The sequence below is a fragment of the Excalfactoria chinensis genome, chromosome 4, assembly GCF_039878825.1.
Source record: "Excalfactoria chinensis isolate bCotChi1 chromosome 4, bCotChi1.hap2, whole genome shotgun sequence".
Lineage (NCBI taxonomy): Eukaryota > Metazoa > Chordata > Aves > Galliformes > Phasianidae > Excalfactoria > Excalfactoria chinensis.
Genome location: NC_092828.1, coordinates 82706296 through 82731802, shown reverse-complemented (window position 1 = coordinate 82731802; position 25507 = coordinate 82706296). Strand labels below are relative to the sequence as shown.

The window sequence follows — 25507 nt, the reverse complement described above, 5'->3', positions numbered from 1 at the left end:
GCAATGGTTGCACAGGACTAAGATCTCTTAACCTCACTCCATCATCCCCACTCACGCTGACTTTCAGATAGATAGGATATATCACTTTAGGTGATCCAGCTGTAGTTAGATCCACCCATTTACCAGCCTGTGTTTTTATGTGGATTTGGGGGCACTTCATGCTGAGCTCTGACTGTTGCACTTTGCAGTCTATGACAAAAGCAGCACGCAGTAAAAGCTGTGGCTTTTTTTCTGTGAGCTGGATAGCACCTGCTCTTCTCTATTCTAAACTGTGATCCTGGCAAACAGCTCTGGATTCTTGTCCCCACTGAGATGGACTGAAAACTAAACCATCTGATAAATATTTATGCAGCAAGGCAGCTACGGCATCCCAAGGAGATGCCTGGACTTCAAATACTTTTATCATTCACAGTGCCACTTACCACTAAAATCAGGCATTTCAAATAACCTGCAACACAACAGCAGAACCATCTCAAGAGAAACTTATGTATTTATTTCTGCTACTTAGCTCTACAGGATGAAATTCTCCTAGAGGGAAACAATAACATTCAGTAAACACATCCGGAAAAATACATAACTTAATTGCCAACAAGAGGAAGATCCTGCTTGCTTTTCCACTACTCCTGTGCCCTGGCAGAGCTAACAGCCTCTTTCCTTCAGCAGGATGTTTCCAACTGCTGTCCTCCTTTCCTGCAGTTGTGGTTATCATTATTCTTCGTTTGGAAGAAAATCTTTTACTCTGTCCAGTTTATCCAGAACCTCACTATAAAGACCAATCATCTGGAGAACATAAGCACGATGGTTGTCTCAGTCAACAGGGATGTATAAAGGAATATCATTCAATAGGTAATACAAAGTAATGGTGGAGAACAGGAGTAGGGAAGTAGGTGGGAGACTGAAGCCAGGTTCTAAATCTAGAATCTTGGATTGATGCAAAGATTTTGGCACAGACTGAAATACAGGGCTCTAGCTTAAATCAGTGGCACCTCACAAAGGTGGATTTAGTTATACTGACATAAAGCACAGCTTCTGGCTGAGTTTTATATCAATTAATAAACCTGCTCTTATTGTATTAACCAATGTGCTTAAAATAACACTAAGGTTGCAACCAGCTCCTGATTGATTGTCTTGTATGTAAGAGAATAAACCATGACTACATACAGCAGCCAGGCAGTACTATGATGCAATCAAGACAGGAGTACCAGCCAATACACTGCAGAGAGAAGCTTACTTGATGTAAGAAGAAGCATTGCTGCTTTCTGCAGAGGCTCTAGCTGTGAAATTTCTCCCTTTAAACCACCAGCAATGGTTTCTTCACTCAGATCCATACCTTCACAACCAAACCTCACTTCCTCCCCTCCACAACTGACCACATTCAGCCCAGACACCCACTCCCATTCCTATTCCCATTTGCTTACACTTACATGGCCCTCATAGCTTTTCTTCAGGGATCCTAAATGATTGAGGAAACGCATTCCTAATCCACACCACTGCTCTGCTTCCTGATATTTACCAATGGTATACTGAAATATTCCTGTGTTCCAGGCTCTTGTCATCAACCAAAGGATCTCCATCTCTGGGTAACTACCCTGGAGTAGCAAACAGAATGGGAGAACAGTGATGCTTTTTTCTGTCCCCTACACAAGGGACAGTTCTTTCAGAGTTATCACATACTTCACTGAAACTAGGCCTTAAATATCAATAAAGAAGCCCTTACAAAATGAAGAAAAAATCATAGTGCAGTTATAAATATCCACAAACCATTTATACTGAGGTAACTTCAGTGCATCTTTTACTGAAGAAGTCTTGGCTGCTTCATATCTAACACTGTCTAATGTTTTACCTACTAATTATTCTCAATTTGATGGAAAAAAAAAAATGTTTTAAATGTGCTCAGAATCATTTCCCAATCCCTTGTTTTCCTCTTCAACTTACTGTGCTGCCAACTACACTCAGAGCATCTTCAAAGTAGCCCCACACCTCCTGCAGCACACAGGCATCCAAGTCCATCACTCCGGTTGGCAAAGAAAGATTAATCAAACTATGTAAGCATTTGCTGGGAATCAAAACAGAGTGAAAGAGGAAATATTAAATCCCACAAGCACAGAGCAAACTGCTACATTTTGGCACCAGCAGCACATTAACTTGTGCTGTTCTGATTGCCATCCTGATACCTCCACCTCTGTGCTTACTGCATTCATATCTGTACAGCAGAGCATACACGTTCCTAGCATCAGAGCTCACTCATACAAGCTGTGCAAAAAGAGACCCAATAGCAGCAGTACTTCTGTATTTTAATTGCTGGGCTTGTAGCATTTTCATGGGATGCGGTGCATGACAGCAAGGAAAAAGAGAAGACCCTTTCTCATTTCATCAACAAGAGCTTAGTGCTCAGCATCCTCAGAAAACCAGTAACAAACACACAGCTTCTGAAAGCAGGTCTTTCTTTCCCAGTGTGAAAAGAGAAAGAGAGAAGCAATGGCTGCCTCTGCCCACTGGTTGCAGCACAGAACTTAGTAAGAAGGAAAAAAAAACATCCACTATGAGATAGAACTGAGAGAGAAGGACACGCCAGGTTGTTTTTCAGTTTCTACAAGCTACGGCTGTTAGAGAGCTGGTTACCCAGCAGAATACATTGTGCATGTGCTACAGCATCTTACTGCTAACTTACACCTCATGGCTTTCTTCTTAGCCTTTAATTTGTCTTAATTTTCTAGTTCACTACTCCAGTGCTGCAGAAAAGCATTTGGAACAAACATTTCTATAACAAGAAACAGACAGAAACACTTTCTAGACCATTTTCCTACCTTGATAGATTCAGTTTTTGTAAATATGACTTTCAGAAAACATGCCTGGCAAATAGGTTGCAGTTAACACACCTGTCAGACGGTCACACTTCAGTGGTAAATTGGTTGGCCAGCAATTAGAGGAAGCTTAAACATAAGCTAAAACTCACTTTTTCCAGAAGGTTTTATTCCCTATCAAATTTTAAACCACGGGTTTGTGGCAAACTGATGTGATAACACTAACCTAAATTTCCCAGCATCAGTGGTAGTTTGCTTTCTGTAAAGGTTTAGTGCACTCTTCAGAGCTCTCTTACACAGTACAGGATACCGAGCTGGAGGTTCCATTGCTAATGCTATAAAATAAAATAAATGTTAAAAATGAATTAAATGGAGAAGAAGAAAGAAATGACTAGAGCTAGCATTTAGTCATGGTCAGCATTTGCTTGGTGCCTGGGCTGGTCACAAGCCAGTGCTTCTCTATTGTCTTCTTAGTTGTAAACTCATCAGTGAGGACTACAAGCAGAAGCACAGCAGATTATCCACTGCTGCTTACTTTCAGTGCAGTAACACCAAAATAGCAATGGGCTCTTCAGAAACAAGTATTGTTTTGATTGTCTCCTAGGGCATGAAAATCTAGACTGAAAAATTAGGCAGGAGTGGGATTTGAGTACAGTTTTTGCCCCACGTGTATCTCCTTAAGACAACAGAGATAAACAGGTGCTTACACAATTGTAGAGAATCCCTTCCAAAGTTTTGCCATGGCGGATCAACATTTTACACACCTCTTTTTGTTCTTATGCTATATTCTCAAGAAAGAATGACTAGAACTTTGTAATAAGGGTGTGGTATAGCATATAGAAGGATTATTTACAAATCAATTACAATAAGCTGAAAAAGCAAATCTAGCCAAAGTCCACATCCTAGAACATCTGTGCTGGAGTATGGAGCACCTAGGGCTGTTCTCTTGCTTTTGCCAGTTTGGAGCCTGTAAAAGTTTATCTGAACAGCATTTTCCAGACTCAGGAGCTATGCATATGTCTCAGGTTCTAGGAATTAAAGGACATCACAGATTACTGGTTCATCATCCATGTAATGCAATGACATTTCAAAGTGTAGATCTCCTATTACAGCTGAGATCCTAAGGGTCTTTGTTTCGGGACACAATATTAAGCTCATTTTCTGCATGCCATACCATACACAATAATCCTGGTCACCTCAAGTGTACAGGAAAGAGTGACATAAGCTGTTTCTCATGACTTGAAGAACTATGCAAGTCCAAATGCAGCCCTTACATGCAATGATTTCTAGCGTCTTGATCTCGTGTGGTTGCTCCCATACTGACTCCATGAAGTTATTGAGTGTAGGATCATTGAGCTTGGATCTTGCTTCAAATTCATAGAGCAGCAACAAAGTGTCTGTTGGGTCTTTAGAAAAATCTCCTATAGGAAAGATAGATTTCTCTGTATGTAATGATTCATTTTCTTAAAGCTAAATTGTGTGTAAGGTAAATATTTTACTTCCAACAGGCAGGAAAACCATTAACATCCTCCTATTTAACAGCAGAGGAAGTGGAACTCAGAAGTAGTTGTGGACAGAATCCTCAGATGCCAAATGCACAACCCCACACTTCAAACCCCCTCCCCAGAATCTGGCTTGTCTGCAACTGGCTAAATGCATGCAACCTGGACAAAAGTAATAGCTACTAGGAAAGCCAATGCCATGGACGGGCGAAACAGATAACAGAATATCACTGCCTCAAAAGCTTATGAAAGAAGTTACCATCAGCTTTCAATTCTTCTAGAGGACTCGTCCCCTTTCTGGTAAGAAAGCCCTCAGGAAAGAGAGTGGGAGAACAGCAAAACCACTAAGGTATAAACCCAATATAAATGCCTTCACCATCACAAAGACCTTGACTTTTACATCTACAAGACATTCTCAGCTTCATCCAGAGCAACACGCTTGTCCACACACTGGCTAAAGTCTGGAGAACTAGAGAAGGAAGAGCCAGGATACCATTCCACAAACCTCTACAATAAAAACTCCCAGGATTTTAAGGATGGAGATAAAAAGAACTCCAAATCCAGTCAATATAATGAAACTTCAGTTCAGAAACAGTAAAGTCTGGGGAGAAGGGAAAGCAGCAAGTAATTTTTTTTTGGACAAAACTTAAATACTAATGTATCTTACAATTGAAACTCAGCAATTTCTGAAGCCTACCAGTGAAAAGAAACCAGACCACAGGTTAGACAAAGAATGCCTAGTAGAGTTTTTCTACTGATGCATTACCAAAAAGAGGAAGCACGTAGCCTCTAAGCTAACAGTCACACAGCATGCCAGCTATCATGAAAGCCCTCCAGTCTCCTGTGATCAGTCTGATCTACATCGACATGGAATTGTCAAGGAACAAAGATGGGTTCTGACACTTGAGAATATGGCAGTTGGTCTTTCTGTATTCTCTAATGCCTTTCAAGGGAAGAGTCGGTAAAACTATTAAAGCCACGTCTTACTGCAGACTCTAGTGTAAGACTGGAGCCAAGAAAATCATGCAAATCTGGTACCAGTCAAATCTAGAGCAAAAAGCTTCAAGTTTCCTAACAGTGAAGATAGAAAAGTCAACTCAGTTCACTCTAAAAGATCATTCTCCACTTCACAGCTCCTGTACCACAAAAAGCCAGCAATGACATACAAAAAAAGCCATAGTTGGCACTGTAAATTCTCATGTTATATTGCTACATATGTTTCAACGCTCCTCAGCAATGACAGTAATTCCACACGCCCCGTATTTTCAATGAATACAGTGACTAAGTGTGCCAAACAGACACATTTTCCAGCTTACCCGTTAATTTCAGAACTTTCCATATCTCTTTGCATGCCTGGAGATGCTGGAGAGCCTGATTCCAAAACTCCACCTAATTTACAAAAAGTTCAGAAGATCTTTTTGTTATAGTTTTACAGGATCGGCTCCTGGGGGGCTTTGTTTTCTTTCCTTTATAATTACCTTCACTACTTAGGCAAAGCCTCTTAGCACTGAAGGTTCTGTTACTTCAAAAAGGACCACGTGTGTCCCCAAGGGACATAATCTATTTTCTCTCTTGAACATGCAATAGTCTTACTGAGACTAACAAAACACTGAATCCCACAAAACCAATTCCTTCACATCACAGAAAGGAACACACCCTTAGAAAGGATGTATGGGGAAAAAAAACCATTAAAAAGGTGAACTTTCTCCTATTCATATAACCATACTGGTAACCACTTTCAGCAGTGGCATAATCCTACAGATGCAGTAACTACTCAGCAGCAGATTCCTCACATAACAAACAAAGCATATTGAAGGTCCTTTAACAAAAGGTACTGTCTCGTCTCTTTGCTGATAAAAACCTGTTCAAATCTGTTTAAGTCAATAGAATTACTTACAGAAATCCAGTATTTTCAATTCACTGGATGTACCGATTCTACTTAATTATGGAAGGTTCCCATGCTTACACTTTCAATATCCCATTCTGTGTAAAACAACTAAGGCTTCAAAATCAAAAGTAAGAAAAAATAGTGAACGTTCACATCATGGATATATATCGAATGATATATATGATATGTATCAAGTGAGGCAACAGAACAACAGCCTACCTGCTCAGAAGGTGATACTTCTTGTCTCCCCAGCTCCAGATCAATTGCAGCTGCCATTAACAAGCATGTCTTCTGAGCAATTAGAACAGCTTTGTCAGAAGGACAAAACTGGGACAACTGAAACCAAAAATAGGAACAGGTAATGGGAATTGTGCCTATATAAGGCAATTTGCATACTGAACAGAAGATTGTCAAGTGTCTTCTGTGACTTTTTCAGCACAAAGGGTACAGCAGTGTAGGAGTTAAAAAAAAACATACACAAAAAGGACAATGTTGGCAGAAGTTCTGCATGGAGATTTGGACTCCAATACCTCTCTGCATAAAATGCTTCTCTATTCATGATCCAGTTCCCATACATGAGAACAAAGGTACCCTAGGAAGATCTTACTGAAGTCTACATTTCATGCCATATTTGCAAAGAACAGATTGTAAAGTGTAACAATGTTTAAATTTTATATTACAAGGCCATTTTTTCCTGACAGAAATGCTCCATTCTCAGAGCAGCCAAGGGCTTCTCCAAGGAGACACCTTACACGTGGATGTAACTTCAAACAGAACTAGACTGATGACAGTATTAGCAAGAGTACATACCTTGAAAGACAGTACAAAAAAATCCCTCATCTTTTCAGGGCAGTCCTTGAACTGTACAGCTAAGTTCCAAGCTAAAAAGACAAGAATCTGAATAAAAATACTGACCGGTATTCCCAGGACAAGTAATTAAACAGAACCACAATCTCACCATTCACTACCGATGGCAGCACATTCATCTTTCTAATGCTGATTTAATCTTCATAACAACATGCATACTCAGTATTTGTTGCTATTTTTTTTTATTGCAGTACTTTTTTTCCTACACTAAAGAAAATCACTGACAGTTTCTACTTGCGTGATCTTGCATTTGACTTCAGTAACATAATCTTAGTAGCTAAGCAGGAGAAAATATATGAGCCCTGCACAGCTGTATCACGAGCACATACAGCTCCTGTGGTAAAGAGCAGTATTAACTACCCCATGAGTCACACAGACCTCATGCAAGTATTTGTTTGAGTGAAAATATGAGCTATATCAAGGTGTTTCAGAAGACAAAAAATGCAACAGATCATTTAAAGCAGAGACTGCCAAAGGCGACTCCTTTCATAATACTGCATCTTCAAACACTTCCTCCTTCCTTAAGATCAGGCTAAGTGGAAGTGGAGGTGGTTCAGTTTAGATCTTAAGAGTGCAGCTTACCAGCTTTTCTAAACCAGTGGGCTTCTGAAGTCCTTACATCTCTTGTCAAATTCTCTTCTTTGAAAGGCTCAGCAAGTCTCTGGTGAGCTGCAGAAAACGTGTTGTTTAGGTGACAGGCTACATTTTATAAGCAGAATACAAACATTTCCAAGCCTAATAACTACATTACAAATACCATTTTCCCAAAGCTCCCATGTAATCCCTGATGGAGGGTTATTCTCACAACTTAAATCTAATATGATTGACCCCCAAAGCTTAGAAAAAAACATCAGAATGGCTAGTATAGGAAAAGTTCTGTATCTCATTAACTTTCTTTTCCAATATAGGAGGAAAGCAGTAGAAAAGATTAATGACATAAGCATTTATGTTGATAGGAAAGTCTTCTTTAAAACTCCTTCATGTATGCCAAAGCAAACAAGACAATTCTTTTCAATGAATGGCGCAGCTTAAAAGTAGCAGCCGATTTTGACAAGTCTGTCCTCATCTTTCAGCATTTTGCTAATACTGCTTGAAGTTTTCTAAGCCTTCCAGGGCAAAAATAAAACCAACCTTAAATACCCCCAAAAACAGCTAAAACAGTAAACACCATCACTGGTGTTTAACTAATGCCAACAGAAAGATGCGCTGCTAATTAGCAGTACAAAACCAGACTTCTTCCTTTTGTGGTAGCTCTGCTACTGAAGACACCAGCTTCGTTCCTCCCAGTTCATTCAGAGAAGGGACAGACACCTGATCCCACTCAGGCTGTGACGTTTACCCAAATATCTGTTGCTTGCATGCGTGGCCTTATGAAGAACTGATCCCTCTTTCCTTATCACAACTACTTAGAAGAGCCTCTGGTCTGAGAGAGGCTGGCAAGCACAGTCTCTGCTAGGAACAGCACTCTACAAGCTTCCCATAGCAAAAACCTTTAGGATTGAGATCCAACTGCACAGCACTGCTGAATCACCAGTTTTAATTTGAGAAGCTGAGAACCTGGACTGAAATAAGGAGTCAGTATGGACCTACTCATATCATAAAACATAGGGAGGAACTACAGGAAATATAAACACAGCAAAAACATACCTAAGGTCAAATAAGTCAGCACTGACTTGATGTCTTCATCTCTAAAACAGAGGAAAAATCAAGTTTTAGATAACATTTGGTTAATTTTCTTACAATAGAACACATTATTGATGCAGGAAGACAACAGCTCCTTAATAACTGATATGATCACTGTTCTGACAAATATCAGGCATAATAGGAAATTTCTAGCATTTGCAGATGCAACAGGAGCGCAGAGGGCCTGCAAAAGGTTTTAGTGACCCACAGCAGTGAAGGTCATTGTAGAAGTGTAGATTTCCTCAGTCACTAGGCTGCTGTTAGGAGCTACAGGTTACTCTTTGAATCTCACTGACATCCCATTTTCTTGCCAGCCAAAATCCAGCAGTACAGTTCTCATTCCATGCTATCACACTATATGCATTATGGCCAGCCTTCAGCAAGGGAGATCTCACTCTCAAGTTCTCACTCAGAACTTCTATAAGATATCTCAACCTTGTGTCAAAGTTAAAAAGAATGCTTAGCTCATATTCCCATTAAACAATGATTGGACATCTTAGTGATGAAACTGGAATGCAAAAAGCAAGTATTTAAGGGAAAGGTTTAACAAGCAGATGCCTCTGTGTGACATCATTAGTTCACGGTGGGAAGTCACCTGGGTGGACTTTTAACTAGCAAAAAATTCATCTCTCGATTACTCCATAAGAAAAAAAGCATACGTTACACTACTTGTATGGTTTATCTACCATAAGAATACATTTTTACACATGTACTCACCTTTTCTCTTCTTTTTCTACTTTTGACAATGTAAGACGAACCAAACATCTGAATATGAGAAAGAACAACTGTGAAGAAACAAGATACTTTTTTTTTCCACCAGTGTCCTTTGCCCTCAGCTTTCAGAAAGGATCCCTCTTTCTTCTTTATGCCATCAGTCCCCATAGCTCACAAAAGAACGTGGTGTCAAGCTGAGAAGAATATTATTGCCTGGAAAAGACTTGAAATCTACACAAGCACTACGAGTCTGGGCCTGAGGTACATCCCCAGCACCACAAGCACGGCTAACTAAGCTTTCATCTGCTCTCCACCTCCCTCAACAAAATCATTTCCGTTGGAAAGAGAAACCAGAGTTCTCTTTCCTTGTAAATATCTCAAACCCTCACTTTAAAGCGGCAAATACTTGTCGGCAGTCTTGTGAATGCTCAGCCAGGTGCTCCAAAGCTCTGATGGCCACAACTTGTTGATCATTCTGGAAAAAAATTAAAGCACAGTCTGTATGAAAATGTACTTGCTCAGTTCCTGCAAAACAAAACAATGGATAAAAAAAATAAAAGGAGCAAAAGATCTACACAGAATTTCTCTCAGAGCTGAAAGAAAACCACAAGGAGGGATACCATTCCACATGCAAGGAGCCTAATGCAATACAGGATCAGTACAATTTGGTAAGGACTTTGTGCCTTAGAACGCTCTACACCCCTCCAAAGCACCCAAAAGCCTCTCCTGCTAATGCCACTATCACCAGCCAGTTCAGGTGCTGTTGTCACTGATCAGTGATTTCTTTATTGAGGCAAACAGAGGGACAAACGTTTTTTCAGTCCTTCATCATTCCCTTATGTAATTTTGCACAAAGGTTCCTCTAGCGCTGCAAAGATAAACCCCAGGGGTAGGAAGAAATGTAACATCTTGCTGAAGGGAATCTTACAGAAATACGCTACGGCATTTCTAGAAACTAACATTTACAATTCAGAATCACTTCTTCTCTAAAGAAGTCAGTACATGTCAAAATAACAGTTTGTTCATATATGAAGTCAGTTTCCACTTTGCTTTACACAACACATCTCAAAACATATAGTGAGACTTTGGTTACACAAGCATTAAATACTTCAAAGTGCATGGAATAGAAACACTAAAAGTAGGCCAGGTTACAGAGGTTACAGCTGTCCTACTTGTAGAATAAGGCAAAATAAGGACAGTGTTATCTGTTCTACCTCTAAAGCGATGTGGGCAGCCAAACTCAGGAGGTTTGTGCTCGTACTTTCGTCCACTATCAGCTTGTCTTCATGTTGAGGTAACTTTTCTGCTAGCTTCCCCATTTCAATAATTGCTTCCACAGCTGGAATATACATAGAGAAAAATCAATCATTGGGGTCTTTGTTTGGTTGGGGTTTTTTTTCATGGAAGCAACAGGAAGGTGTAAAGTTCCACTGTTTTAATAAGACAACTTATCAAAGGCTGTCATTTTATTTTTTTATAGGTAAAAGCAAGACAAGAAAACCTGACCATACCAGCAGCTCTCCACAACTACGCATTTCTTCCCAGAGGGGCAAAAAAGGCATTTTAAGCTCCTCATCTAAGGAAACAAGGATGCCACACAAACGAAACTGCATCTCACATATGCTTAATTTTGCTCTGCTAAACGTCTTTTTGTCACAGAAGACTTTCTTTAATACATTGTCTGGGCAGGCTTCCAAGCTCCCACATCTTGGTTCATGTTAAGGCTGCTGCTGCTTTTATGCTCCTACTGTGCTGTGGTTCCCACTCTGTATTATATGAGCAAATTAGGCTGTCAGTTAAAAGACGTATAGAGAATAATTAATCGGCACAGAACTAATTGAAGAACAAGATCTGCATGTTACTCTGTATTCTAGTTAAGTATATAGACTATATTTCTCAATTCTGATTATTTGAGCTGGGATTCTCATTAAAATATGAAACGGCAGAAGAAAGAGTTTACAGACATATGTCATTCTGTAAGTCATCCCAGTCAGCTCATGTATTTTCTGGTAACTTCAGGCTCTGCTTGACCAGAGAAATTAAGAGTTGTGATAATGGTTCAGCTAAAGTTCATCTAGCTCTGTAGCACTTTTCCAGCTGTACATACTTATAAAAGAACATTAGAAATAGCAAGTCTACATTGATTCTCATCCTGGGATGCTGCTCTCGTTTTGCCCACAAGATTAGAGAATTCCTAGCCAAAGACTCCACCTAGACAATATTCCAGGCGTGAAAACAGACTCCACACGTTACATGCCATGTATAAAAAAACATCCCCCTCTGACAGCTCAAAATCTACAGCCTGATGATTTCAGTGATTTATAGACCCTTCTCCTGTCTTCTCCCTATTGTGTCTTTCCCAGAACTAACAGTCCACGTCTGCTGAGTATTATCTACAGCTCTCAACACTTCTGATCATGGTAGTGGACCCTTTTGTCTTTCAAGTTCTACCTTTATCAGTATCATTCTCCATCACTGCAATCTTATAGACACTGAATTGAGTAAAGATGCTGTTTGGATCACACCTTTCTGCTTCTTTAACTGCCTCTTTAGCCTATACACAGGAAAGACAGGAATTCAGTGCAGTGTTGCAATAGAAGAGAGCTTAAAATTGTAATGGTTTCATTACAGATGTTTATACAATTACTGTACAAGTTTGCTCTGGCAACAATCCCCCCTCCCCAGAAAAAAAAGCAATCAAAGCAGAAGATAACACCAAGGGCAGACAATGACTAAAGAAAGCAATTCCTCAATTAGAGCCACGGAATTAGAAAGCAGGAGAAGCCCTGAGAATGCTGAAAGAGTAAACTTGTACGTTAAGTCCAAAAGATCTAGCTACAAGCATGAGAGCAATGGAATTAAATAAATATACCTTGTCAATTTGTTTCAGATGAAGGTAGCAAGAAGCCATATTTCTCTGCAACTTAGCCAGATTCTGATCTATCTGCCCAGGTGTATAGAAGCTGACAGAATAGTTGTACCAGTTAAGAGCTTCAGAATAGCTTTTTGCCTAGGAAATTAAAAAATAAAAGGAGGAGGCATGATTAATTGGCCTGTTTGCATAAATTAAACAAAACCATCATGGGAAATGAAAGATTCAGATAGTCAAGAACATTCTAGTGTAGTCTTTTTTCCCCGAAGAGTGATTAAAGATCCCAGAGCACAGGCATATGAGTTAGGAGAGCAGATATTTTACCTATTCCTGCTCTTCCACTACAGACATCTCAGTGTAAGGAATATTTTAAGGTTTTTGCACTCTTCCCAGGGCACAGTCAGAATGGTGGGCTGCACAGTTTCTGTGGCTGATCCATTCTGGAATTAACTGTTCCAATTTACAAACCTGGAGAGGAGCCTACCTGTAGCCTGATGTTTTAATGGAAAAGAGCATCCATTGGGATGAAAGTAAAAGTAGTTCCAAATGGAACAGGGATTTTACTAACAGCTTACCCTCTATACAAAGCCAGACATATCAAAGAAGACAGAGAAATAAGATCTTAATTTTCATTCATACAAACAACAACACCACACAGTTCCAAACCTCATAATGTTTGGCAGCTGTGTCCCACAAGATGATGTGCAGTCGGTTCAAGGTTTCAGGCAACAGCTGTTTCCCAGTATAGTGACCTGAAAAGATACTGCAAATCATCACTTTACAAGAACTTTAAGAACCACAGTGAGAGAACTACCTATGAGCTATCTATGTTTAAAGAAACAAAAACAGAGCAATAGCTTCATCCAGGACCCAGTGCTCCATATCCTGCTTCTGGAAAGAAAAAGCAGCAAGCAAGATAATAACTGTTGCATCCTTTAATAATGACAGTGTGGCTTTTACACATAGCTAAACACTACATAAAGCACAGTCTAATTTCAAGCAGATATCACAGTCAAAAAGCACTACTGTGCTACAGGTGCAAAGGACCTGAAAAAGAACCTGTAATTCAGCTGCTCAAACAAGGACATGCAATCTGTTTTAATATTAGCTTACAAAAATACATTGTGCTGGATGGGCAAAGCATTAACATCACACAGAATTTCTAGCAAATGTTTATGTTCCCACATAGACCAAATCTCACACAGCCTACACTAAGAAGGAGGAACTGTTTTAGCAAGAAAATTTAGCCTTAAGCTGTATCATGACTGTCATTCATCATGGAAGTTGAGAGTTGCAATGCAAAAGAAACAGAAGGGAAGGTAAACGCAAACAAGAAGATGAGAATATATTAAAAAACAACAAAATCAGAATACAAGGTTAGCCAAATAAATGTAGCTTTCAGTAAGTGGCAGCAAAACAGGGATACAGACCTATAATAATTTCTTCAACCTTTTGCTTAGCAAGCAGCTCCCTCTTATTCTGCAACAAGAACTCGATGTAGAGCAGGGTGACTTTTCCAAAGTCAGGTGAAGCTTCAAATCGTTCAGCAACAGATTTCAGAAAATCAAAGCCAACTGATTCCCTGTTCAACATTGACAAGAATTTTAAGAGGCTGCACACAAAAAGCTGTTAATTTTCCATTCTAGAGATAAACGTTCACACCATTCAGTATGTTTCTCATTGGTATTACTGGCACACAACCACACTGACAGAGTGAATCAAGGTACGAATGCACTGCAGTTCATCTATTCTGTAGTTACTTCCCATTAGCAAATGCTTGTTCTACAGTATTCACAAGACAACTTACATCTTACAGTCACAAAAATTACTACAGGATAGAAGTGCATACGTAGGTCATCATGATGGAGCAGTCAAGGCTGAAATTTCACGCCTCTGTCTTGCAGTCTGTTCATCCTCATACTGTTATTCAACGGGATTCCAAAATCTTTAGTTCTCAGTGTTGTTTAGTTTACAGGGAAGAAAAATATAATTTCAGATCTATGGCAAATACTAAAACTACAGGGAGATGATCCTGATCAATCCAAAGTAAGGCTACAGAATTGCAAATTGCCACTAGACACTGTTTCTCACCCTGTTCTGCTGTTGTGCTAATATGTATCACATTGCCACTGCACAGATAGGCTGCCTCTCAAAACGGTTTCCCCTGCCTCTGCCAGTTTGTTTAAAATAAAGTGTCACTATATAATAGAAGATCGTTGCTCATAGAAGAGCAGTTACACAGCCCAAATATTGTGTTTGCTGCACTTAGTGGTGCTTTCATACCTTCCATGCTCCAGCAGCAGTTTGGCAGTATTCAAACAAAAGTCTAAAGACATCTCATGGTGCTGGAATTCTGTAACAGCTAGACAGAACACAATGCTGTTGAGATTATTCAACCAGCTTAAGACACATGACTGCTCAATGCACGGTCTTACAAATTCTTTGGGGGCGGAGGGAGGGAAAGAAAGAACACGGCGGTTCTAAAACCAAGCAAGAATAAGATGTCAGCTGTGCTTTGACTTTCCTTTCTCTGTCTCACTATTAATGCAACAGTACAAAAATGTGACAGAATGACAGCCCCGGTATTCTAGCCCCGCAGTTCCTCTGCTAACATTGGCTGTTATGGCCAAAATGCCAAATCAGAATTGTGACATTTAGCACACGAAAACTCCTCTAGATTGCACAAGAAGGGGATGTTGGTTTTGTTCTTTTCAATCCATTTACTCGGGCTGTCCAGTTGGGTATGGAATAGCATCCCCTTTCCATGGCACCTATACAGAACGGCCATACCTGAGCTGATGTCTTCATCTGATGCTCCACTTTTAAGGAGAATTTTAACTTTCAGGAAGAACCCTGCTGGATGCAAATTCTCCTGCATAGGGAAAAACAATCCATGACTTGGATAGTCTACTGTTTGTAGAAATTTAGGGCAGAGCAACAATGGGAACAAATAGAAATAATGAAGGCTTTATACTACAGCTTTCATTAAAACACTGTATATATCAAACTTTAGAATAAAAAATTTCTTCTAGTTTCCATATATTACCAAAACATATACTATCAAAATACTCCTCCATTTCAGAAAGTTTTCTGAAGGTAAATATAGAACACAAGCTGCTTAGGTGTAGCAGTAGTGCATCACAGGAGTGGTTTGAACGCACTGCTCCTTACCTCACCAGCATCCTCATCATCCGTGTCTGAAAGCTTTACCACTATGTTGAAAACTGAATGTGAGCTTTCACTTCAAATAGGATTTTATACTTTCAGTTTCTTTTGTATGAATCAAATAACAGAAGTTTAGAACGGCCAACCAAAAACAAACTGAATGGGTTTGAATTTAAGTTTCTTCAGTAAACTGAAGACACAGAGGAATAAAATAAATCCAGCTCCTCACATGGCAAATGGAATTTCTATAAGAGCATAAGACCTCAGTGCAGTAGCTGCTTAAAGATATATGAACTTTCTCCAGCTACCATTCTTTTCTCAAGTTCCAGAAGAAAAAGTCAAGCTGATAAGATGAAATAGTTAAAATAATTGCTTAAAATAAGGCTGTTGTTTGCACAGAACTCCCTTTGCTACTTGCTCAAGCATTTGTAAAGGTAGTAAGATGGGGACTCAAAACATAGTATGGGGATATCCACTGTAACCCAAAGTCAGACACAGCTTTCATGCCATTTAGTAACATCATTATCAGAGGATCTCACTGTTAATAGCACCGCAGGGCAGCAACACTGCTCTGCATCTACATACTGAGCTGCATTTCTCTAGAAAGGTATAAATATCAGAACATATTTAGCAGCATGAAAAGCAAAGCAAAAACACCTCAGTACTTAAGTCAGCTGATTTCAACACCAGTTGTCTATACCATGTTAGTAGATGTTAATAATGCTTGAGTTTCAGTTTTTGCACATCATAAATAGAAGAGAACAGCACTACCTCGTTTGCCAAGTTTATAGCCTTCAGTGCCTTGTCAAGATACAGACTGCAATCCCATTCAAAATAGGCTGTCGCTAACAATCGCAGCACTTTCGCCTGGAAAATAAAACAAATAAAAAGTTTAAATCTAATCTACACAGTGGGAAGAACAGAACATACATACAGACACAAAAGTCTTCAGTTTTAAGGCCATGAGAAACAAAGCTGTCTCTGTGAAAAGAATCTTTGTCTGACAGCAGACAGATGAAGTGACTGCTCAGCTCTGAAGCCTGAGCAGCAGTGCTGTGTGTAGTCCTGATGGGACACAACCAGATAGCTCAGAGAGAAAAGTAACGAGGAAATTCAGAGATGTGGGGAAAAAAAGAATGAAAGAAGAAATTAAAAGAACAAGAGCTACAAACTTTAAAGAAAAAAAGACATGCAAGAGAATGGCCTTCAAACATATCTCAGGAATGACACAGATGTAGGCAATGATGATTTGTAAGAATGGGGAGGAAGGAAGAAACGATGGCCTCTCAGAGCCTATCTGAGTCTTATTTTCAACAGTATAAACTCTGCGAAATAGTAGATTCAAACGTGATTAAGGGCACTTAACAGTGACTCAGCTCTCACACCAATGCTCATAGCAAGGGGATTTGCAGCTTCATGGTGGATGGGACTATAAAAGAGGCCAGAGAATCACTGGTCAGATTTGGCACAGTAGAAATAGCTGTTCTGGAGTTATGTTAACAAAACCCTCCCATTTGCAAACAGCATTTTCTCTATTTCTTACCTGCATTTCTTTCGCAATACAATACTTCACATCCATCTTCCCAATGTCATAACTCTGGCTACCAACAACAAGGGAAAGTTAGAATTACATGTGATGACAGGGATAAATGCAGCCAGTATTTTGATACATGCAACATTCCTATCCTTCCCCACCTCTGAAGCACTCAGAAACCTCATAAATCACACAAACTAGTCTCAGTGCTCCGCAAGAAAACCGATTCTTTTCTTCTGAATCCTCATTTTAAAAACTGTACTCAATCACTTCCTTCAACCTATTGCACCACATTCTCTAATATCTTCTATTTCAATGGGTTCTATCACTTTTAGCTAAGGGTGTTTTGAGGAGGTAACTGCTCTCACCCTCACCTGACAGATATTACAGTTATACATAGAAGGTATGTATGACCCAGTCTCAAGATCACAGCAAATCAGTAGCACAAAAATAGGACCTGGAGGTCATAATTCCTCAGTCATTTCCTGAAGGTTGAATGACAGCACAAAGGACCACCCAGGGAAAACACACTGGTAATTCCATGAGAGATTCAATGTGGAACGATGCAAATTAAGCACCGTTAAAAACAGAACAGACTGTTCCCTAATCTAACACACTATCTTGTCCCACTAGATGGAGCTAAATCTCTATATCCAGATAAATATCTGCTCTTGCTAAAGCCTTATTTCCTCCCCAAATTTTGTTATTAGGACTCAGTATTTAATTTTCCACTGGAACAAAACAAAATATAATATAATCTCTGAAGCACCAGCTGTAATTAACTCCAAGCATTTCTAAAAGTACTCTTTGATTGCATATGCGATCTTGAATTAGATGTGTTGGCATTTGTTTCCCTCCTGTGTATATAAAACAAAAAGAACAAGAAGAAATAAAAGCAATTCTCCTGATCTTGGTATGAGGATACTTCTCCTGACAGCCTCAAGTTTTCTTCCTTAGCAATAACACAGTACCTATTGGATGCAGCCCAAACCATCTCTAACTACTCATCCCTCACCTTGATGTTTGTGTCTTTCATCAGTCAAGGCTTTGCTGTCAGTGAAGCGACTTTCCTTACTGACAAACTCAAATATTCCTTAAAAATAAAACTATTTGAAACAGAAAAACTCTTCCACATTTTTCTGAAATTTTCCAGTTCCATCACTATTGTGTGTAAGTGGCCTCTTCATAAAAGTGATCTATTTGGAAGGAGCTTTAAGGAGAACCACCCGTGGGTACCAACTTCCACATGGAAAGGCTTTCATTTTAACGACATGAAAATCAATGTGGAAAACAGGCATAAAGGCAAGATAGTACAACAGGTGCTAAGTATTTACTCAGCCAGTATGGTTCAGTTAAAATCCTGCGTTCCCTTATTCCCAATCATCCTTCTGCTTTCCCTCGCTCCCTCCTCTCCTCCACATAGATTTTTACATGACAAAAGCAGGATGTTACTTTGGTTGCCTTGTCACTTTACCTGAGCCAAAAGGAACTCTGTTCATACTTCTTACAGTCATAGGTTTCCACTCCAAAGTTATAGCAGAGGATTGCCAGGTAACGGGTCTGCAACAGAAGGCTGCTGCTTCTATGATGCTCTCACACAAACATCACCAGATCTATGGCTCTCAATCTCACGGTCTTTATAACGCTTCTTACTTTAAAAACGTATCTACAACGATCACTTCTGACCTTGTTTGATAGGGTAATATTGAACATGACTAAAATCATATTGTTCTATGGGAAAGTGATGTTAGCCAATTTAGGATATGCAAATCAGAATTCTTCAAATGCATGAAGCTGAATGGTTCCACAAGAAGCCAAGCTGAAAGCTCTAGAACTGAGCAAAGCATACAGAAATAAAACTGAGAGGAAAGAATGGAATGTTACAACTTCCTTTTCAAAAATGACTAATGAGCTTTAATTTTGCATCGTTCAATGAATAGAACTCCACCTCCTGCATGACAGCCCTTTTTTCCAGCATGCACTTTTGCATTATAAAAGGATGATCCACACCACCAGATCGAGGAGAAATATGTATTGAATGCTTGGTTATTCACAGTACCGTTGCTTTTTGCTTTATCAGTCAGGCCTGACAGTATCTGTTCATAACAACTCGTCTTTCAGCAGAAATGATTTGCAACTGTCATGTTCGCAGCTGTCCAAAGAGGAGACAGAAAAGCATTTTCATGCTAGCAGACTGCTAATATTTGCATCCATTTTGCCTCCGTGGTAACTGTCTTTTCAAAGTACAAAACGTGCTCCTTGCAAGGGAATTCAAACCCTCAGCCAAGATTGAGAGCTGGAGAACAGCATCTTGCTTTAAACTGATTTATTTCTGACCTCATTGCAATCCAGAGACAAAAGCACAGATTCAGTGCGGGTGAAAAAAAAATCAAACGATCGCTCTCATAACTAAAACAGAGTGAACGACTGCATTTCAGGCATCGTGCATAACACAAAGCACTCCCATAAACCTGGCAGCTCTCTGAGCAGTGAGCATTCATTCCCATAGCTTTGCAGCTTCATTAACATGAAGATTAGTACTGAGGGTAGACTCGCATATCAAAAGCCTCGCAGCTCAGCTCATCGCTGGGCCCACCTGTTTCCAGACAAAAGTTCACCGGTAAAAGCAAAGAAGCAACACACAAGATGAAGAGGCACAGCTGTTTGAGCGTCATACTCTATCTAGAAATCCTTTTGCCTGTCTCGGTTATTTGCCTTCACACATTCTTTAGGAAGGTTTTATCAGTCTATTTCAAATGATAATCTATGAGCAAATGGAAAAACTCAAAACTGAATGAAAAAAGAAAACCATCACTTCTACACAAAACTTGCAGTTAAGAAAATCCCAAAGAAGTAAAATAATAATAATACAGAATAAATAAACAGTTCTCCAAATATTTCTCAAAATGTAATGTAGCATATGTCATTCTTTAATGTATGGAGAGGAAAACAGACTTTCAAACTTTGGCATGATAAAGAAGGTATGATTTCACTAACCTCTCTTGGCAACCTCACCAACATGTCCTTGCAGCGCTGCACGCATTGCATCGCTTTCTGAAAATCCCCCTGAGCAACTGCCTAGGAAAGCAGAGCATGCCAACAATCTGTAAGTTAACTACTTGCCTCTAAAATCTGTTACAAGACTGAGTCTCTAAAAAAAAAGACTTGGATTGTAGGCCTTTTTTTGCATTCAGTACAGCCAAGTTTGAGATCAGACATCTGTCCTTATGGTGCTACAATAATTCAGTACACTTTTACACACTGAAAGACATCCAGGAGGGCCCTGTAGCCCACAGGTAGTGTGAATAGGTCAGATCCGTGGCAATGATTCATACAGATGTCAGATAACAGCAAATCTTGGACAGCTTAACAAATCTTGCAACACCTTTCCAGTAATGTAAGGTCCTCTTTTGTCTCCATTATCAACTAGAAGTTAAATGAAAAATTTTGGCCACTGATTTGGTCTGTTTGGGGAAGCTCTTCATCGTTTTGAAGACAATGCTCCCCTTCTGGATTCTGAGATCAGCGCTGTTATCAGCAAATGGGAGCAGCTGAATTATCTCATATGTACACCCACATGTCCATAATACTCTGCAGTGTTGACAAAGTACTCAGAAACTTCAGTCAGGCAGCAAAAGTCAGGACAATGCTTCTCAAAACACAGAATTTCTGAATGATGTACTTTGAAATGATTTAATCTGCCTTACTGATCCCCTGGAAAACACTCAGCATATTTTGAAACCTCTCACGTTCAGCTAGACTTCTGTCTTTAAATTATCAAACATAATTCCTACCTCGTTGTACGATGACAGAGGTTGAGACTTTAAGGAGAATTTGAAATGTCACAGAACTCATTATTTCCAAATATTGCCTTTTTCTACCCATTCTCCCACTGTTTCAAGGCCTTTATATGTGAAAAGCAGCATGTATTGGGTCATGGAAGAGAGGGTATCCATGTACAGGAAGGTTTCTATCCAATGTCATTGATTATATTGCTCATAAGAGTCAAGAAACTTGTAAGGTAGAGGAAACTCTGGAGCTGTGGCTCACAAAATCTGCTTGTCAGACATGAACTACCACCAGCACCCTCATTTGCTTTTCAACCAGTTTAGTTGCAAATCCCAGCACAGTCTGACGAATCCTTTGAAATGACCAATTGTGCTGTGTACATGCTACACAAAAGCAGTTACAGGGACCCAGGCTCTAAGGCAGTTCTATCCCCCTCCTTAGGCAAGCACAGGTCACCTTTGGAACTGACACATGATTCAGAAAGGCAGCTGTTGCATAAACACCCAAATTACAGAGCAACAAATCTGAACGAGAAGATATAAACAAGGCAGCAGAAATGACTGTGATAAATTTGGCAAATTAAAACCCATTACATTATTGCAACACCGCATTCAAACATCACATCTGATACCTTACATCTAAGCAAAGGAAATATATCCTTCAGCAAGCCTGCAGTGCCATGCATTCATACACCTAATTAACAGGTCAGAGTTTCTCTCCATACCCCCCTAGGGATGTATAAAGAGAGCTGGGAGGAACACGTACCGATTCAGCCTGATAAGAGAGCACTTTGAAGAGGTCCTTCTCCACATCAGCTTTGCACACATGAATATCTGCTTCACCATCGCCCTCCTTACGTAATTTCGCATACAGTTTTTCTATGCTCTGGAAAACAAAGCTTAAGCATCACCCATGGAGGTCACAAATAGGTGTGTTTATAAAGAACTAGAATCAGAAAAGAACTTACATTTATAGCAATCTCTAGGAATCCATCAGCAAGATCAGCTTTGCCAATATCTATCCACCCTTTACCAGTTTTCATCGACATCTGAAGGAGAAAATGATTGGTGCTTTGTGCAAATCCAGTCACTTCCAGGACAGGCAGTGTTAGATCCCTTTTTACTGATATATATACAGTGTAGGAGAGAGATATTCCAGCTCTTCAATTTGTCACAAGTGTCTCTCACATCTGAATGCACTCTACTTGCAGCACGAGGCTTATGGTGCCCCACTATACAACACTGTAAGGTAATGTTTTAACACACGACAAAGATGCGGTGCTAACTGCACTGACTCAGCAAGGCATCCCTTTGATAACATGGGCCCACCTTCAGCATGTATCTTTAGAATTACAGGCATCTCTCACTCACTTTCCAAAGTAACTGCAATAGGTTTCCAAGGTTTCCCGCAGCCACCAGCTGTACGTCACTGCTCACCTGCCATCAGCCTTACCAAAATCTGCCTCCGAATGGTTCCCTCTGGAGGATCGCTGCCTTCGCAAAGGTACGCCAGCCTACAAGCAACAAATCTCACTGCAAGAAAGTAACGCGTACATTTCTAAGTTCCTTTTTGTTGCTGTTGTTGAGAAAGTTGGTTTAAAATTATGAGAGAGAAAACTTTTGGAAGCTTGAGAATTAGAATTTTAGTCAAGCTGCTTAAAATTGCTTCTCAGGCATCAAAAAGAAAAAAATCCATCCCAAGATACCAAGATATTCTCCTCAAAACGTCTATTAAATACTTTAGACAGAGTTTAAGTCAAAGACAGGGCATTCAAAAGACTTAATTACATTGCAGGTGCTCACAGTAACATGCCTGGAGCACCTCAAAACAGCCTTCAGCAAAGTAGGGAAATCAAGTTTAATAATCTTTACGTTTTCAAAGTAAAAAAGCACAAGTATCTTCTGGCCTTTTTTATGCACCGGGGATTGAAAACACACCACTTAATGTATTTAAAATAGCCTCTCCCTGGCCCTTCAGCTGTGCTATAAGATCTGAGAACATTATGTTCTACAACAATTATCACTTATTTTGTGTAAACTTACCCTTTTCCCTTCACCTGACATCACTTAACATGATGCAGATTATACTTAATTTTAACTGCTATCCCTTAAGACAAAAATGTAGGCCAGATACTGCAGTCCTGCAGCACCACATAAAGAACTAGTTGACACCATAGATCAAAAGCTCGCTTTGCTTTTCCCCAGCTCTAAGCAAACCCGCCAGCTGTAAGTAGATGGCTATGGATGGCTGTATATGGAAGGCTATAGATGCTAAGGTAGGGCAGTGAAAAAGCAAAAAGATTTCGACTCTTTCTGTACATAAATACAGGTAACATAGTTACATTAAAAAAAAACCACCTCACGTTTTAGAAATTGACAGTCAGAGATTTACATCAGTGTTATGCCCACACATTCACAATAGCATCACAAGGCAATGCAGAGTTTCCTTTTGAAACATCACCTCTTTATTGATGCACTAGCACAGAAAGAGGGAATGATGAGAATATCTACACTAATTCTGTGTCACAAAGAACATCACTGTTACACCACGGTGATCCTTCCCACACTGTTTGTGTAAGTCTAGCCACTCAGTTTTCTCTGTCTATACCCTATCTGCACACATCCAAACAACCTACAGCGCTACGTATAGACCTGTCAGCAGGGAGCTTTTCCTTTCCACACTGCAGCACACAAACACATTGAGAAAGGAAAAGAATGCATACATACATTTAGCTCTTTGCTCATCGCTGATGACAGAACCCGTGTGTTTGGTTACAGCCCAGTTCCAAAGGCTTATTGCACCCTCTTCAACCTGAGAGAGAGAATTCCATACCATTTAATGTTATCATACGTTTGGATTAAGCTGAAATTTACTCCTGAACAAGCTTCCATCTTTCATGTTTACCACAGCACAAAGTTTGGACTATTCTATTTTACAGATTGGGTACTTCAAGAGACTGGGAAGCAGTTGGCAGGGATCACACACGCTTTTCACAAGCACATTTCACAACGTATTCTCAGTCTTCTAAAAGACTATTTCCCATCTTCTGAACATTTGAGCGTCTCTGACAAAGGTAGGAAAGAACATGGCTGCAAATCAAAGGCTGACATGACCTGAAACTAAGAAGAGCTAATGAATCATAAGATCAATAGCAGCAAGCACATATATGCCATGTCATCCATCAGTGCCTTCAGCTCCGATCTGAAGTTACACAAAACAGCAAATCCTGTTTGAGAAGTGGTGGACTTCAGAAACATTCAAATATGTTCCTGAACAAATCCCATTAATCTGCCGTATTGCTGAAATAGCCTAACATATGTTTCTGTCAAGTCCTTTTCCAAGCCTAGCAAAACATGACCTGATTTACCCCATCCATCTGGGATGAAGTTTTCTCACAAGCATTCATACATACAAAATTTGTGCAACAGCACATCACCACATCCAAAACACAACTGATTCACTGGCAGCTTTCAGAACACATCACGTACATTTTAAGCAGATGTTGCAAAATTAGAAAGGACTGGAAAAGAGCTGTGAGAATTGTATCAGATTTGTGTATCAGATTTGAAAACACATCTATAGTACGACTTAAACCCGTATTCGTAGAATCATAAGAGGTGGAAGGGACCCTTCAAGGCCATCTGATTCAACTCCCGGCACTGACTGGGGACACCCACAGCTCCATCAGTGCTCAGAGCCCATCCAGCCTGACCTTGGGTGTCTGCAGGGATGGGGCACCCAACTGATCTCTGGACAACCTGTGTCAGTGGCTCACCACTCCTACTGTAAAAACCATCTCCCCTATATCCAATCTTAATCTCCCTTCTTTTAGTTTGAAACCATTTCCCTTAGTCCTACAACAGACCCTGCTACAGAGTCTTCCTTCTTACAGACCCCTTCCTTCTTACAGCCACTGCACATATACCTACAGGCTGCTCTCAGCCCTTTCAAGCCTTCCCTTCTCCAAGCTGCACAGCCCCAGCTCTCAGCCGGTCCTCACAGGAAGGTGTTCCAACCCCAGGATCATTTTCGTGGCCCTCCTCTGGACACACTCCAACAAGCCAGCAATATTAAGTAGTTTAATTGTTCTAAGTAGCTACACAGAAACTTCAGATGTTATCAGATAAAGAACAAAAGCTACTGACTAGAAACTCTCTGTTAAAAATTGATGCAGCTTTGCATAAAGGTAATAAACTCCGATAACCCAACCCAAAGGGCCGTGGATTTTCCATCAGTCACAGCCTCCAGAAGAGATGGAGTTTACTATGCGCTGTGACACAGCTCTACACCCAGCGTTGGGCTCGGAATGAACACACTGAGCTCTCTCATTAAACACAGCACTTTGCACTTCGCTCTGGCCATTCCGTCCAAAGATGGAAGCACAGAACTACTCTGCCGACAAGGCGGCAGGGCTGAGCGCCCCAGCCCCGTGGAAGGAGCGGCGGTGCGCAGCGTTCTACCTCCGCCGCGCTGCCGTCCGCCTCACTGAGGGCCCCCGCCGCCTGGAACAGCTCCTCGGTGAGGGCCGCGATGCGGGGCGGGGCCTCCTCCCTCAGCAGCTCACGGAGCAGCTCTGGAAGACAAACCGGGAAGGAAAAAGCGTCAGAGAGCGGCTACGCAGCCGCAGCCCCCGGGCGGGGATAGAGAGCGGCCGGTACCTCCCGCCGCGGCCATCCGCCCGCCCACCAT

The 25507-nt window shown here is 40.4% G+C and overlaps 1 protein-coding gene across 1 annotated transcript; it reads right to left on the bottom strand.

The window, feature by feature from the left end:
• Positions 1 to 682: 682 nt before the first annotated feature.
• TEX11 (testis expressed 11) lies at positions 683 to 25507 on the bottom strand. Its single transcript, XM_072335861.1, has 30 exons — positions 25477 to 25507; positions 25279 to 25391; positions 23545 to 23629; positions 22271 to 22350; positions 21786 to 21866; positions 21584 to 21703; positions 20027 to 20107; positions 18504 to 18589; positions 17039 to 17096; positions 16267 to 16362; positions 15121 to 15202; positions 14614 to 14692; positions 13761 to 13912; positions 12997 to 13082; positions 12331 to 12468; positions 11910 to 12012; positions 10673 to 10797; positions 9848 to 9933; positions 9462 to 9509; positions 8709 to 8749; positions 7648 to 7730; positions 7142 to 7147; positions 7005 to 7091; positions 6414 to 6530; positions 5623 to 5695; positions 4079 to 4225; positions 3031 to 3139; positions 1936 to 2056; positions 1425 to 1589; positions 683 to 780 (listed from the first exon to the last, which is right to left on the bottom strand). Exons 1-30 carry the CDS (start codon positions 25505 to 25507, stop codon positions 709 to 711), a joined length of 2751 nt encoding a protein of 916 aa, XP_072191962.1. The 3' UTR covers positions 683 to 708.

Excerpts from the sequence above, each read along its gene's own strand:
- TEX11 (XM_072335861.1), bottom strand. The coding sequence starts at position 25,507 with ATGGTGGGCGGGCGGATGGCCGCGGCGGGAG. Across the intron at positions 15,203-16,266 it reads CTATAAACTTGGCAAACGAG|GAGAATTTGCATCCAGCAGG; the intron begins GTAGTGCTGTTC and ends TTCCCTATGCAG. Across the intron at positions 13,913-14,613 it reads CTGCTGCTGGAGCATGGAAG|GGAATCAGTTGGCTTTGATT; the intron begins GTATGAAAGCAC and ends AATGTTGAACAG.